The sequence below is a fragment of the Labrus mixtus genome, chromosome 7 (genome assembly GCF_963584025.1).
Source record: "Labrus mixtus chromosome 7, fLabMix1.1, whole genome shotgun sequence".
Taxonomy (NCBI): domain Eukaryota; kingdom Metazoa; phylum Chordata; class Actinopteri; order Labriformes; family Labridae; genus Labrus; species Labrus mixtus.
In genome coordinates, this window is record NC_083618.1 from 4,553,703 (window position 1) to 4,569,326 (window position 15,624).

The window sequence follows — 15,624 nt, forward strand, 5'->3', positions numbered from 1 at the left end:
GCAGTGGCTTTAAATTCGTTTTGATAGCCCATATAAAAAATGTTTAAAGAACTTTTGAGGCACTTCTGGTTTGTCATGATTTTGACACCTCCCTGTTGACCGAGAAGTACCTCTTATCTATTTGTTTAATTTAAAGTCTTAATTGTCCTGTATAGTTCACTTCACCATGTATATTCTACGTGTATATACCTCCTATTTTATTTGTATTTATCTCATTTATTCTGTTTAAACATTTATTTTGTATGATCTACTTCTACTTGTCTTTGTGCTGCTGTATAACACCTGAACTTCCCTTCTGAGGATCAATAAAGTACTATATTATCTTGTAATTCTTTGTCCCGTACATGTTTTGGTTTTCTTTAACACAAAATATTAATCCTGTTTTATCTGAAGAGTTTAATGTTTCACTCACTAAATCTGTTCTGTTTGTACCTCAAATCCAGTAAAAACACACAAATCGACTGATTATATTGTACTGTTTTTCTATTAAATAGCAATATAAAGAAGACCATACAGGCAGAGAGGCTGGTTTATCTCAGTGAGAAAGTGTAGAGTCTGCTCAGTGACGTCAGTTTAACCTAATTTAGTGTTGACTATTAGAACCAGATGCTGGTGCCCCCCCCCCCCCCCCCCCCCCCAAATGTTATTAAGCCACTGCCTTTAACTAACTTCTAGTTTAAGCTACTACTGTGGGAATGTTCAGACACACCTACTGAAAGTGATATCAGAAGTGGGTGCATGCTGGACTACTGCTCTTGGATTCCTTTCATATCCTCCACTGGCAGTCGGAGAAATGAGTTGGACGGACATATTTTGTCACCCGGTGTGGGCTTTTTCCACGGTGCTGCTGGCTTTCGTTGTTCGACTGCAGAGGAGAGGGAGATGGAATCCAAGCGAGTGCACGGTGAAGCTCACAGGAAAGACTGCGATAGTCACAGGAGCCAACACAGGTACATTTTCTTTAACCCGTTTCGTCAGCATGTGTATGGATATGAGGCTGGTTTGCTTCTAACATGCTAGAGAATTCATAACCCTTGTGCACCCTTCATAGAAAACTTTTGAAAAACTCCATATGACACTTTTATGCATATGCCACTTATTTAATTTCATGTCATATTTGATTTATTTGCTCAATTCAGTGTATGGTTTCAACACAATAATACACAACAAAAAATATTTTCTCATAATGCTGAAACACTGTTCATGAGCAAACAGGAGCAGGAAGAAGAAAACTTATAATACCTGCCCCCTTTCCTAATAACACAAGATACTGTTTAACAGAATAAGATGGCTAACCTGTTGTTTTCTCTTTCTTTCACAAAACAAAAAATAAATCAACAATATAGAAACAATCAAATACAATCAGTTAGATTAACTCAATACATTCATCATTTCCCAGAACCTTTTCTTTATACATTCTTTTAAATTGAATGATACTTGAGCAGCATTTTAGATAGATCGATAGATAGGTAGATACTTTATTGATCCTGAGGGAAATTCAAAGCATCCAGTAGCAGGTTACAAAGGTTATTAACACAAATTGGTTACAAATTAAACCACAAAACCGACGCCCCCCCTCCCATACATATATATTAACCCGGAAAAAAAAAAAAGATTTAAAGAATACGTCTAGACGAATCAAAACTTAAACTGTGCAATTAAAAATAGACTTATAACAAGAAATGTACATAACCTGTGCAGGGATAAAAATATATGTGCAATTTAAACAAGAACCTTTAAACAGTTGAGGAAAAAATCTGTAATTAGACCTGAATATAAAAAAATAAAAAAGTGTTGACCTTTTGAAGTTGTTTATATATGTACAGCAATGTTTAAAAAGCAGATCGTGCAGAGTTATCAAAAACAGACATTAAATAACAGGCAGTGCAAACATTAAATTAAAGGTGCTATTTAAATAATTGAGGTGATCATTAAAGTGTCCAACTAGAGGCTGACTCTTGGGACAGCTGTGCAGATGGGAAATGGAAAAAAAGGAAGATTTAGTCCAAGTGTGTGCTTTCCCCCTGCCATAACCGCGAGGTGTTGTACAGACGTATGGCCAGGGGGACAAAAGAGTTCTTAAGTCTGTCTGTGGAACAGGATTGTGACAGCAGTCTGCCACTGAACACACTCCTCTGCCTGCTGAAGGTGCTGGAGGTGCTGAAGGTGCTGTGCATTATTGAGAGAATTCCATAGCAACTTGCATTTGTGTGTAGGCCTATACATTAACTTCTTACAGATAATGATATTATTTCACTATTATCAGGCTATCCCAGTTTGACATGGGTGGATGATAACCCACAACATTGAGTTTGGTGTATTATGTTTTTTTTGTGAAAAAAGGTCCTCTATGACCTTCCTCCTATATGGTCATATGGTTTTATTACCCGTGGCAAGCGGCTGCACGTTGGGCAAGAGGGCATGAGTTCATGTTGATATCTGAATTTACATTGATGGGATAGAATTTCTCTTTTAAATGCTCTCTCTTGTGCATGCGCGCGAGGCTCCCTGTTGTGTTGGGCTTGTGCATGTATGCGCGTGCATCACTAACGACATGGGGAGTAGAATTGAGAATCACCTTCACTGACCTTCATTTCAAAGGAGATTTAAAAATGGGTTTTTAAGTCAATCTGACAAATTTTGGTCAAAGGGGATTCAACTTTGTTTTTTATCACAGTATAAAAAAAGGTATGCCTATTGTAATTAGTTCATTAGAAATCCAAAGTTCAGCAAAAACTACACTTCTCTTCCAAATATAAAGGCAGGGGACTGCTCACACATGCTATAGTGTTGTAGTTTGAAAGGTTGAATCATAACAGGAACACACAATCTGGACAGCAACAGGCACAAACAAATAAGTATCTAACCTCTGAATTTGGCCAAGTCATAAGGTCATGTTCTGATACACATACACACATACCCGCATGCTCTTTCATGTTAAGAGACCAGTTGTCCTTCCAAGAAACTTCTAGGAAATGGTCTTCATATAGCACACATGTTGTAATTGCTCAGTGTGTCGATTGCCCGTGTATCCAAGCTACCTCAAGAAGGAAATTGCAACTGTTTCACAATGTGAATTCATTTAAATGGACATGGTTTACATGTGTGAATATGTGTTTCAGTGTCTAGATGCTATAATTGTTAACTGTTAATATGTTTATATTTGTGCTGTTTCTATTTTTGTATTGCTGCAGGGCACCTCTGGAAAAGAGACCTCGGTCTCAGTGGGTCCTTCCTGCTAAAACACACACACACACACACACACACACACACACACACACACACACACACACACACACACACACACACACACACACACACACACACACACACACACACACAGCAGCTTTCTGTACATCAAATATGGTGAAAAGAAGCCATAGAGACACTTTGAATTGCAAAAGCACACACCTTACCTAAAATTGATCAAGTAGCGCACAAGGTTAACGTCAAACCTTACAATTTCAATGAGGCAATAGTCTGGTAGGATAATTGCAATAACATTGTGGATGGTTTTTGTGGCTTGCATGGATAATAACGTTTTTTATGCATGAAACTTAGTAGTAAGCATTAAATCAACAACTTTTTTATTGGCGTTTTTTTCAATAACTACAGACATGTATTATTAGAATGAAACAACAACTGAAAACTCTCCTCTCTCTCTCTCTACTTCAATTTCATGGCTCTTCCAATCGTTGCAAGAACTAACACAAATTTAACTAATGTTCTTTTTTTTTAAATATATTTTGGGCCATTGCATTTATTGGATAGGACAGCCTATAAGAGAAAGGAAATGTTGGGTGGAGAGAGTGGGGGATGACATGCAGCAAAGAGTCAAGGCCGGATTCAAACCCATCTGCTGCGGCGAAGACTATGGCCTCTGTACATGGGCAGGCAACATAACCTCTAGGCTATTTGGGCCCACTCTAATAGTCTTTGTTAAAGAGTTATTTCAAGTTGAACATTAAACACATATGTTTGAATCTTGCGACAACTTTCTAAGAAATAAATGGATAGCAAAGTGTGTCCTTACTTTGAGATCCAACACTTTCTTCTAACTGCATAGACACTCGTCAGTGTCAACATGTAATCACTTACTAACCAGTTTAAAATGAAACAGATGTTATTTTACAATCACATGATACATTTTAATTTAATCAAGGCGATTACTAACAGGTGTATGCAAAGTTTATACAGGTATATGCAGTATATTGTACTGTGATGTTTTCAAAATTTAACAGAACCTAAGTGAATAATTTTGGTTTTCATAATTGTCAAACCAATTCAGAAGCTGCTTCCATTTTTGGTTTATAAGAAACAGCACGAGAATCTTTTTTTTTCTCTTGTTTTTTTCTTTCTATATACATATTTGACTTTTCTTAGTGCACAAGATCAAGTTGAAGTTCACAGTGTCTTACACATTTTGTGACTTACAAGGTCATTTAAAAGTCAAGAGTAGAATAGAATATTTTAGCACTCTTTACACCTCTGCAAGAAATGCATCACAGTAAAAATGGAAAGGTAAATAGCAGGAACTGCACCAAAAACACTAAAAATACAGCTCTGATACACACAGATTAAGTAGAGGTAAAATGGCTAGGAGCACATAATAACATTTATTTCCAAATAGTACATTTTCTGCTCACTTTTTTAATAAGTTACCCCACCCATAGTTTCCCCAAGTCTGACTTACAGTAACAGTAACAACACCACTGCTCAGGAAAGAGTGACAACAAATACAAACACTGATGATGGTGTCTGATGATGAAAAACACAGTTTTCCCTTTCCTAGCCCAGCAAAAAGATTCACCAGATTTGAAGTTATTGGGACCATAGACAGACTGTGCTGTGTATGAAACACATTAGTGATTGTGAAACAGTTATGATTTGTGTTGAGATGTGTTTTGACTTATTTCAATATTGTGAGGGTGGCAGCTGTTTGAGAAGTGCACAGAACCAACTATTTTCTGTTTCTGCAAGTAAATCACTTGGACCCTTGTGTCTATCTGGAAATCATTATGTCAGGAAGGGGGGGGGGGGGGGGGTTGGGATGCAAGTGCAGACCCAGGGCTGTCTTAAAGTTATCCCAGAAGGATAACCACAAAATTGCAATAGTGATAGATTGGGAAGGGGGGAAAAAACAACAAAACTGTTTAGAGCCACAACAGGCTTCCTAACCTAAATAAAGCACTGAAAAGGATTAACTAAACCACTACTGCCAAGCAGCTGACTCAAAACCAAAATTGTCCAGGAGACCCAGAAAACACGAAACAAAACGCAAAGGCTGCCAGGGAGACCTTTGATAACACAAAATACTGGAGTAGACACGAAACTACCCAGCACCCCAAGTGATACACTGGGAGACAGGCAATGGAAATCTAATGCAGAAAGTTCTTGGTGTTTATAGATACACACAACCACTCAAGAAACCACAGGGAGAACCTCTCACGACCTCTGAAGGTGAGATAATAGGTCAGCACAGAACACTGGAGACTCACCGTATATGAAAACTCCCCACACCTGGGCTTAATCAAAGCCAATCAGTGCCACACACACCTGATTGAAGTGAGTTGATTCTCTCACCACTCTCAGCAGAACGAGTGAGCCTCACACATTAAATACCATATGCCATTTAACACATCCTGTTTTGTCTCTATTTTCTCAAACCTGGCTCATGAGGTCCCTGTGAATAAAGTACAGAGGAAGACTGCAGTGAATGTGAACTTTTTTATGATTTGGCAGCAGAGCATGTTACCTTTCCCTTATTGTGTGTTTTGGCAACATTAACATTCTTTCACAGTGGAGGTTCTAGGCAACCTGTAGTAAACATTAGCCTGATGTTAACAATTATGGCTCTCTTCTGGTCTGCACCGACGCGTGCAGGGAATATTTTAGCCCCCATGTGCTCCACTTTTGGGCAGCTGCAATCTCTGTGTTGTTCCATGCTGTGCAGGTAGTGCTCTGTGGGTTTATCTGATGTTCCTATTTTTGAGAGGAGAACAGCTACCTGCTGCTCCAACTGTTGGTTGAGCAGGTTTATCAGGCTAGACCAACACAAAACAATGTGAAAAAAGTGATATGCCTATAAGATTAATCAGTTTTATGCACAGCCATGAGTGCGAGAATATATTTTAGCCTCCATTGTCAATTGACAGAACAGATATGCACTGCTTTTAGAACTGACGGATGCACAGCTGCTTTCACTATCAGCAGACGATCGGCACCAAGGTCATTAACATTATGGAACTCAAATGAACTGGAACAGCACAAGGGGTTTTTGTTCCCTCAATAGTTTGGCAAGACCGGAGCATTAGACTTCTAATGGCTAATTGTTGAAGGCTCCCTCATGAGTCTGTTATAAACAAACTGTTGTGTTATCATTAAAGTGTTTCTCAACATAATCTATTAATTACCCGACAACTTACAAATAAATGTGTTCAATTTATTTCTCTCCTTGTACAACATACGCAAAAACACTTTTAAAAGAATGTCAATTCCAGTTTTGTTAAATTCTGCTATTAGCCTTCTCGCTTTCAGCTCTTCTTATTCCTTTTATTTGTTAGTGCATTTCTTTATTTCTTGCAGTGAAATCATGTAAAACCGTTGATGTCATGAGCAGATTGATGAAAAATACAGAGGAGGTGGACCCAAATTCAGAAACTCAAAATAAGATTTATTTTAACAAAAAGGCTAAAAACAAAAGTTACTTTCAACCAAAAACTAGAAGTCAAAACACTAGAGCAGAAGACGACCGACAGCCACCATAGACTCATATACGACAATCAATGATCTAACACAGAAGGGAAGAAACACAGAGACTAAATAGACATGGGGTAATCAAACACAGGTGAGACTAACAAGACACAGGTGAAGACAATCAGGGTAATAAAACTGGAGGGAAACACACAGAGGAAAGAATGAACACAAGACAAGAAACACTGAGGACAACTACAAAATATATACATGAAATACTGAAGAATTAAACATCAATACACAGTAGAACATAGAGGGACACAAGGATATGAGATCACAAAATAACACGAAGACTAAACTAGGAAACACCACGGAAAAATTAGACCTAAAAGATAAATACATCTAAACTGTGAAAAACTAAACTAAACAGAACAAATCATGACAGTAGACTTGAATCTGTATCGAGTCACTTGTCAGAAGCAAGCATGTATACAAGTGTGTCCTTGAGGGCATGCACACAAGACAAACAAACGAAGACCCAGACATGGAAAAACAACCCCATAATGTTACTAGAGATCAACAACCCCACATCACACACTTACCTTCCACCTGTAGTTTTCCCTTTAGCCCTGGGTACTGTGGATGCTACTAATTCACTTATTGACGTTTTCAGATTGTCATTGTATTCTCTTTTTTTAGATTTACACACAGCTTATGTCTTTTACTTTACATTTCACTCCATGAAAACATGATAGACGTTCAGCCAACTACAATGAAAATGAAGGGAAATCATTTTAAGAGGATCTGATGTAGAGCTCTTAATCATGAGTAGTTAGTTACACAGATGTTAATTTCATTGACAAATTAAACACACGTATAACTATAATATTCCTTCAAACTTGATGAAAGTCATCTACACAAAGAGACATGACAAAATAAATCTCATTGAGAACATGAAAATCTCACTAAACATTTGTGTTGCAAGCCCCGTCCCACTGGTTAGTCGCAGGTTTAAAAATGAGACAAACTGACAGATAGATCTCAAGCTTCTTGAAGAAACACGTTTCACACATTTTTAGAATAAGCTGTTTTGCAAGAACTCTAGGCTTCCGCCTTTTCATATTCCTCGACATGGAGGTTGAAAACAGAGTGTTACATGTATTCTGATTAATTGTTACATACTCAGTGGAAAGTTTTCAAAAATCCAGCATCGGTTTTATAATTCATTCCTATTTCCCTGTAACAAAATGAATATGTTTTTGCAATCTGCTTCATGGTTTATTTGGTATGAAGCAAATGTCTTTCTTCACCTCTGTTAGGGATCGGGAAGTTCATTGCGTTGGACTTTGCACGTCGTGGTGCCCGTGTTATCCTGGCCTGCCGAAGTGAGGCCCGGGGGACAGCAGCTCTCCAAGAAATCAGGGAGAAGTCAGGAAACTCTGAAGTCCACCTGCGTCTGGTGGACCTGTCCTCCATGGACTCCGTCAGAACGTTCGCCAATAGGATTCTCGAGGAGGAAAAAGCTCTTCACATCCTCATCAACAATGCCGGAGTATCAGGTGATACATGGACCTACAGAAGGAACTGAGTCATTGGCCAAAAATATGAACAACACTTGACTGATCACTTCAAATTTAACAAGATACAATAATGATTCAATACATTTCATGTTTCTTTTATTCCTTTATGTTTGATTCTCACTTTCCCTTATACTTATTTTTCCTTCGACATTTTACTACCTATGCCAAAATGTAATGGGGGGGGGGTCTTTAGATGGCATGTCATAAGCTTGTATATCTGAGACTTCAGCATTGGCAGCAAGAAAGACCATTATCCACCGAAAAAGAACATGAAGTCTGCATTTCCCAATCTGGCAATCATCCTGATGAAAAGAACAAGACATGCTAGAGATTGGCACCCTGACACTTAATGTTGTTTACTTTGATTGGACACAGCTCCAAAAAAGTGTGATGCATCAACAAGAAAATAAGGCCTGATGGCAGGAACTAAGGGTTAGCTTCTGGGAACTGATAAAAACTCCCTCCAAAGCCACATGAGCCATTTTTACGACTTCACTGACAAAACAAGTCTGTGGGTGCATTTATGTGTGAGGTGAGGCAAGGTTAGGTTTAATTAGAGAGCCTGTTATGTCAGTGTGGTTTTATTTAAAGTGTAGAACAAATACATTCTTGGTTTTGCCAATTTATGTGCATATTTGCACATCCAATCCAGTCTGTTCAATTCAGTTGCGTATCTTGTTTGCAACATTCTACAGGTTTACCCAAGCAGATATCCAAAGAAGGACTAGACATGACTTTTGCAACCAACCACCTTGGACCATTCCTTCTCACCAACCTGCTGCTGGGTACGTCTCTGCAGTCGACAGAAGCTGTGTTGTGCACATGAAATTAAAGTTTCAGGACCACATGTCCTTGTAACGATGTACTAATTATTTAGGCTTCAACATTTCGCTCTTCATCTCATCTCTCACTCTTTGGGTTTCTGTTTCATTGCAGACCTGCTGAAAAGTTCCGCTCCGTCGCGAATAGTCACCCTCAGTTCAGTCAATCACGTTAAAGGAAAAGTGGACTTCTCTCATTTCCATGGGGAGAATCTCACTTACAGGATGGATAAAGTCTACAACAACACAAAGCTGCACAATGTCATCTGTACCAACGAGTTAGCGCGCAGGCTTAAAGGGACAGGTTGGCTAAAAGCAAGATTCTTGATCTTTGTAGCCATGACAGTCCATGTATTAGCATAGATAGGGACTGTGTAAAGAAAAAGTGTTGCAGAAAATGTATCACAATGCAAATGAAAATGGTTGATACTGATTTTAGGTTTCAAATGTCCACTTAGATTGAAATGAACATTTTTAAATGGCTTCACCTGAGTCCTCTCAAGGTAAAAATAATTGTCAATGAAAAGGACAAAAAACACCTTATTGTTTTTGCTTGTTTTTAGCATTGTTCAGTGCTCATCAGTCATTTAAATGTCACATATTGTACTTCTTTTTCAAGAAGTTTAAATTAGTCTTGGAGCTCTCCAAAACATGTCTGTAAAGTTTCTTGCAAAATCCACTCTGATCCTGTATTTGATCATGCCTATACACCCCTCTATTTCAGCCCTGCTCAGAACAGGCTGTTTCTGTGTCTGTAGCTTTAAATGCATCTGAGCCTTGATCAACCACGCCCATTAAGGGAAAAATCTCCAAACAGGCTGTTTGAGCAGACATTTTCTGTGGAGCAGGCAAAAGATGGAGAGGATGGAGTTTTCTCTTAATTTGGGGGTTTGTAGACAGACATGGTAAAGTGTACTTTGCATACTATGTGACCTTTAAATACTATTTTTTAACTTGTTCTTAGCTTTAGTCAAACGCTCCGTGGTTTTAATCACAAGTCAGAATAGTGTTCATCCTCTGTGTGTTTTTCATTAAAAACATTCTTCAGGAACAAAAATGAAAGAAAAAATGATTTTCTGTCTTTTAAAAAATCTCTAAAGAGGCAACAGATGAAGAAGGAATTCAAGCTTTAAGCAAAGCAGCACAACTAAAACATGTTTTAAACTCCTTTAGAAACTCCTTTTTTTTAAGGAAAAAGGAGGAAATGTCTGCATTCAAAGAATAAGACTAACCCTGCTAATACTTTATCTTAAATATGTGTTTCTGTGTTTACCTGCCTGTAGACGTGACTGCAAACTCTGTCCACCCTGGTGTCGTCTTGACAGAAGTGATGAGACACTATCCATTTCTTATCCGGTTCATTTTCAACCTCATTGGATTTTTCTTGTTCAAGGTAAGTATGCATTTGCTTTTAAATAGCAGATTTACAGTCCACATCATTTCCCCAATGTCATGTTGTCAAGTTTCAGATCAATCAGGTTAGTAAATGTGTAAACCAGATCTCTTGTTTGTAAGCCTAGGGAAACAAAGTTAGAGTATTACCACATGTGTTATAGCTCAGCCCCACCCCATGAACTAAATTTAGAATGTATTTTCTAAAGAAAGGCTTTGTATGTGACTTCCTGTTTATCAGAATACCAGTGATTTTTGTATTGGTGTTTGGCTCTAACTCAAGCACATAGGATTCAAGTATAATAGAGTTACACTCTACTTGAATATGTTAAAATGCAGAGCAGAGGAACAGTTCAGGAAATGTTCAGGAAACGTCTTAGACTGTATAAGCCTTTATTGCTAATCTCATTTGTTTTTCTGGAGCAAGAGGACAAGGTCCGAGTTAGTCAACTATTTAGTCACACTACAAAAATGATGTTATTTGGAGATACATTTGGAAAATAATCTCAAAATCTGCAGGACAAATGTCAAGTTTGGTTAATTAGGATTGTTCAAAATGTTGTCATGGTGTACTGAGTAGAATACAACAATGATGTCATACTCACTGCAGTGTAATCTAAGCAAACCCCCTCCTAGTGGTTTATTTGTATTCATACAAATACTTTGGTTGGATGAAATTCACTGTTTACAGCATGTTGTTGTGCGTCACATGTAACCAAGGCAACACATAAACAGAGAAAGTCTACACATCCATACCAAGTTCATAAACACATTTAAATCTGGGATCGATCACCAGTTGTCTGTTCAAACTCTTAAGCTCGACTTCTGATGTGAATCTGTGATGTGTATCATTACTGCAGAGTATGTGCAACATCTGGTTTAACTAGAAACACATCCAGACAGCGATCACAGGAACATCCTGTTTGCATTTTTTGTACTAACTGCTTTCACATTTTCCGTTCACCATCCTTATCTCCCTCTCAGTATCCAGAGGAGGGTGCGGTCAGCTCGATCTACTGTGCCGTGGCAGAAGAAACGGAGGGGATAACTGGGAAATATTTTGACAGCGACTGCTCCATTGTGCTCCCCTCCCCGTTAGCACGAGACGCTGCTCTGGCGGTCAAGGACTTTGAGATCAGCGAGAGAGTGACATCAAAGCTCTGAAACAACTATCAGGCCAAAGGGGAGGCTTGATAACAAAGAAATGGGGGTCAAATTCCAACCTCTTACTGCACTTCTTCAACTACAACTCTGACATCATCTCTTTTAAATAGCAGGGGAGGTTTCTGAATCCATTTGTACAGGCGTTACATAATTTCAAGGAAATTGTTTTGTGTATTTGTGACGTGACAAAGCTGTGTTACTCTTCTCTGCAGTGGTTTGAACAACAGGCTTAAGACACATAATGTCACTTTTCCTATTAAAAGAAGGTTCAGCGACATATGTGTAGTACCAGTGAACTGTTTTTCTGAGAGTGACGGTGACACCATGTGGCCAACTGGAGCTTACATTCCTCTTCAAAAAAGACAACAGGAGCTCCATAAAGTGACACAACAATTTCCCTTTATTGAATAATTCAGTAAAACACAACAAAACATTTAGGTATTCAGTGCTTTTTGAAGAATCTGTACAGCATTCATCCCCTCCAGTCTTTGACCTCGCTATTTGGCTGCAGAGAAAGAGATAGTGAGAGAACAGTGTTTTTACCAAAGAGGGTTTTTAATCAAAGCACTATCACTTGTATCACTTCTTACTATGTGACTGCTTCACTTTTTTTGATAATAAAAGCTGATACAATGTCATGCTGTAACCTTTCTGATGTTCCTCTGCTACTTCTTGGATGATCTCTTCGAGCACAGGAGCCACGTGACCCAGCTGTTTGGGTGAAAGAAAGACGGCAATCTCGACTGTTTTATCCTAGACACACGGAATAAGAGGTCATGGTTTGTAATTAATGGTACAATTCATTCGTGAAAACAGCAATGATATTGTGGTTGAAAGGTGTGTAGAGTGTGGATGGATCTGTGCTCACAGGATTTCCTCCATGCTCCACTGGAGGAAGCTGTTGGACTGTAACCTCTTCAAGCTGACCGTCCTCCGATCGAGGCTCCATGTCCTTTCTACCTTCTCGCTCCTGCAACACAGGCACATGTATATATTTTACAAATCTAAAAAACCTAATCTCTTACAACCACCAGTCATCCTTTCATTGTACAAAATCATAAAGAGCCCCAACAAAATCATTTATCACCGAGGCAGAGCAGTTTATGAGCTTCTTAATTTGCTTTGTAGCTACCTGGAATATCGATATGAGCTTAATGTGTCAAATTATCATCAAAGAAAAGTTTGTTAAACTAACACGACAAATTGCAAACCGCCTGACAATCTTGGTTCAGAGTTCTGATTCTTTATTTTATGCTGCATTTAATGGACACTTCACACCATGAATTTTAATAAGAGCTCTTTCATTATGTGTTTTCCTTACTTTGGATCAACATTTTATTTGTTATTGATTCATCACCATTTTTCTTTGTAAGCAACACATTGAAAAATTTTACAGATTTTCAATCTCTTACAACAAATCACAAAAAAAGGAATAAACCTTCCAATATGAAACTTGGATTTTAAAAAAAGTGTATTATTTTTATTATAAAATGACTGATGATTTTAAAGATTTGTTTTTATGTTGGTCGACAAATCATTTATGATTAATTCAGAAAACACAGTCAACATGATGCTTGACAATGTCAAGTTAAAAAAACAAATGAGAGTTAAATGAATGATTGCACATTGACTAAACCAAAGATAAGCGTGTTACCTTCATCAGCATCATCTCCTTTGGACTGAAGAAGGTGATGTGTCCCTCTGTCCTCACCGCCAACAGTGTCACCAGGCAAGCCAGCACAACGCAACCAGTTACTGCCCCGCGCATGCTCATTCTGCTCTGTCCTTACAAACATACACAGACAAACATAAACACATACTGTACATAAGTATGCAGAGTGATCAGGCTCATACAAATGTACAGTAGAGTCAGTGTTTCCACATGAACAGGTCACTGCAGCCAGGACACTTACAGAACCTTTGAGGAGTGGACAAGAGAGGCAACAGTCAAAATAGGTCAACACAGAGTAGTTGACGTGTGTGTGTATGTGTGTGTGCTTGAAATAATTACTTTGAAAGAAGGACAAGGAGGATTCTATGTCATTATGCATTATGCAAGGGAGACGTTGTCAAATAGATAGTAGATAGGGAAAGAGAGGAGGGGGGAGGCATGGAAGTAACAAACTACTCTACTGACAGGCGAGATAAGAGGCCAGAGTGGACCAGCCATATAATTACAACAGCGAGGCAGCTATAAACACAAATGTCAGAGAAGGAAAACTGGATGTCAAAGAGCAAAAACACAAGAGTTTAAGACAGCGAGGGAAAGAAAGAAACACAGAGAAGAAGCAGAAGCCATCTGTTACTCACGTAATGTGTCCGCTCTGGTCGGTTCAGTTGAGAGAAATAGAGCTTTGAGATGAGCTGAACTCCACCAGTCTGACTGCACCCTGTCCCGGTCCAGCCTTTATATCAAGCCCTCTCCTTGGTCCCTGTGCTTTTTACTGTCCTCCCTCACATCCGCTCCTCAACAGGCTCCTTCATGCACTCTCCTTTGTGCCCCTAGAAACACACATATTACTCAGGAATCTGGTCTTTTATTGAAGCAGGAAGCTTCCAATGCTGCATGTATGATGTAGGCCTTTGAAATTATTGACAAAATGACACATTGATGAACAGTCTGAATGTATCTTTATATGATGGGGGAGTTTGCTGCACATACTGGATTAGATTGATGTGTTTGTGAATTATTTATAGAACAACTTTTCCATCTTCTTGATTTTTACTCGTGACTTTTGCAGGTTTTTAAGTTTAGCCAGAAGATAAAGCTGATTTCCAAATGTATCTTAAAATAGACTAATGCTATTTGAGAAGAAAAGTTAAAGATTTGGGATTCGGGTTCACAAAGTTTTAAAAAGGAAAAATGTTCTTGGTTTAATATACTGGATTTCAATTGTGTATGTACCTGCATGAGTGTGTGTGTGTCTGTGTGTCTGTGTGTGAGGGAAAGCAGGCAAGAGACGATCTGTCCAAAGAGGTCAGTCATAAATTCTCTACCCTCAACTTAAATCCAACACAATGGGACATTTATGACCTGCCTGTAATTTATACTTGTGTACTATCCGAGCCACATGTATCTGTTCCTTGGAAACCTCATGCCTTTAATAATGTAAATGATGCAATTACCAAAATAAAACACTCAACTGTTTCCTCCATGACGGTGATGTTTTTGCTGGCAGGGTTTATACTGCTGTTATTAAAGTCTTCAGAAGTGGACCATTAAAAATATTGCCACTACTGTATTTGGCTTGATGCAATTCAAGTGCAATTGTGTCGCTTTGTGTCTCTTCTGTAGCACTTTGTGTAACAGCACCACAATGGCACACAAGCTATTACATTTTTTCATCACCTGACATCAAGTTTTTCTTTCAACAGGTTTCTTCTTTAAAGCCACAGCCTAACATAGCTTGTTCCTATTTTGTCATGGGGTAAACACTATCTAGCGATTAATTGAAAGGTTGATTGAACGGTCTACTGAAAATACTGAAAGTACAAATTAAAACATTTAAGTAATTTTTTTTTGCATAAAATGACAGGAAAATCCACAAGTTTCCAATTTGAGATTGGATATTGTTTTTCTTTCTCTCAGGAAAATATTTGTGTAACCTATTAAACATCTGGGTTTTCCAGAATGTTTAAAATTATTATGAATAAATAAACAAATAAATAAAGGGACCACATCCATGAACTTCCACATTGCTGAGAAAAGATGGGAAGACCATAAAGAGAAAAAAACGGCATAGGACCAGCTATGATTCCCTGAGGGACTCCACAAGAGAGATACTTGCTCTCTAGTACACAGACTTATCAACTCTGAAAGAAAAACTCATGTTTGATACAGTACTCAGGACCTTTTTTTTTTATTTTTTTTTTTTAACATTAGTCTCTTGAATGTCTCCGGTCTCTAAAATGTCCTTAAAAGGCAAGGGGGACCACATCTGTCAGGCTGGAAATTTCATATGATCAGTCATTTT

General features: G+C 38.3%; 2 protein-coding genes across 4 annotated transcripts; one reads left to right on the forward strand and one right to left on the reverse strand.

Annotated features, from left to right (window-relative positions):
* The first annotated feature begins 690 nt into the window (after nucleotides 1–690).
* zgc:64106 (uncharacterized protein LOC393348 homolog) lies at nucleotides 691–12,288 on the forward strand. Its single transcript, XM_061042221.1, has 6 exons — nucleotides 691–950; nucleotides 8,013–8,252; nucleotides 8,969–9,058; nucleotides 9,210–9,398; nucleotides 10,378–10,487; nucleotides 11,471–12,288. Exons 1-6 carry the CDS (start codon nucleotides 794–796, stop codon nucleotides 11,648–11,650), a joined length of 966 nt encoding a protein of 321 aa, XP_060898204.1. The 5' UTR covers nucleotides 691–793; the 3' UTR covers nucleotides 11,651–12,288.
* Nucleotides 12,028–14,830, reverse strand: mlnl (motilin-like). 3 transcript variants are annotated; one of them, XM_061042224.1, is made up of 5 exons: nucleotides 13,961–14,806; nucleotides 13,305–13,430; nucleotides 12,519–12,620; nucleotides 12,298–12,403; nucleotides 12,028–12,155 (listed from the first exon to the last, which is right to left on the reverse strand). In XM_061042224.1, exons 2-5 carry the CDS (start codon nucleotides 13,422–13,424, stop codon nucleotides 12,148–12,150), a joined length of 336 nt encoding a protein of 111 aa, XP_060898207.1. In that variant the 5' UTR covers nucleotides 13,425–13,430; nucleotides 13,961–14,806; the 3' UTR covers nucleotides 12,028–12,147. The 3 variants fall into 3 exon arrangements, with proteins under 3 accessions (XP_060898207.1, XP_060898206.1, XP_060898205.1); XM_061042223.1 differs by having other exon boundaries at nucleotides 12,028–12,403; nucleotides 13,305–13,435; nucleotides 13,961–14,830; XM_061042222.1 differs by having other exon boundaries at nucleotides 12,028–12,403; nucleotides 13,961–14,823.
* Between the last annotated feature and the right edge of the window lie 794 nt (nucleotides 14,831–15,624).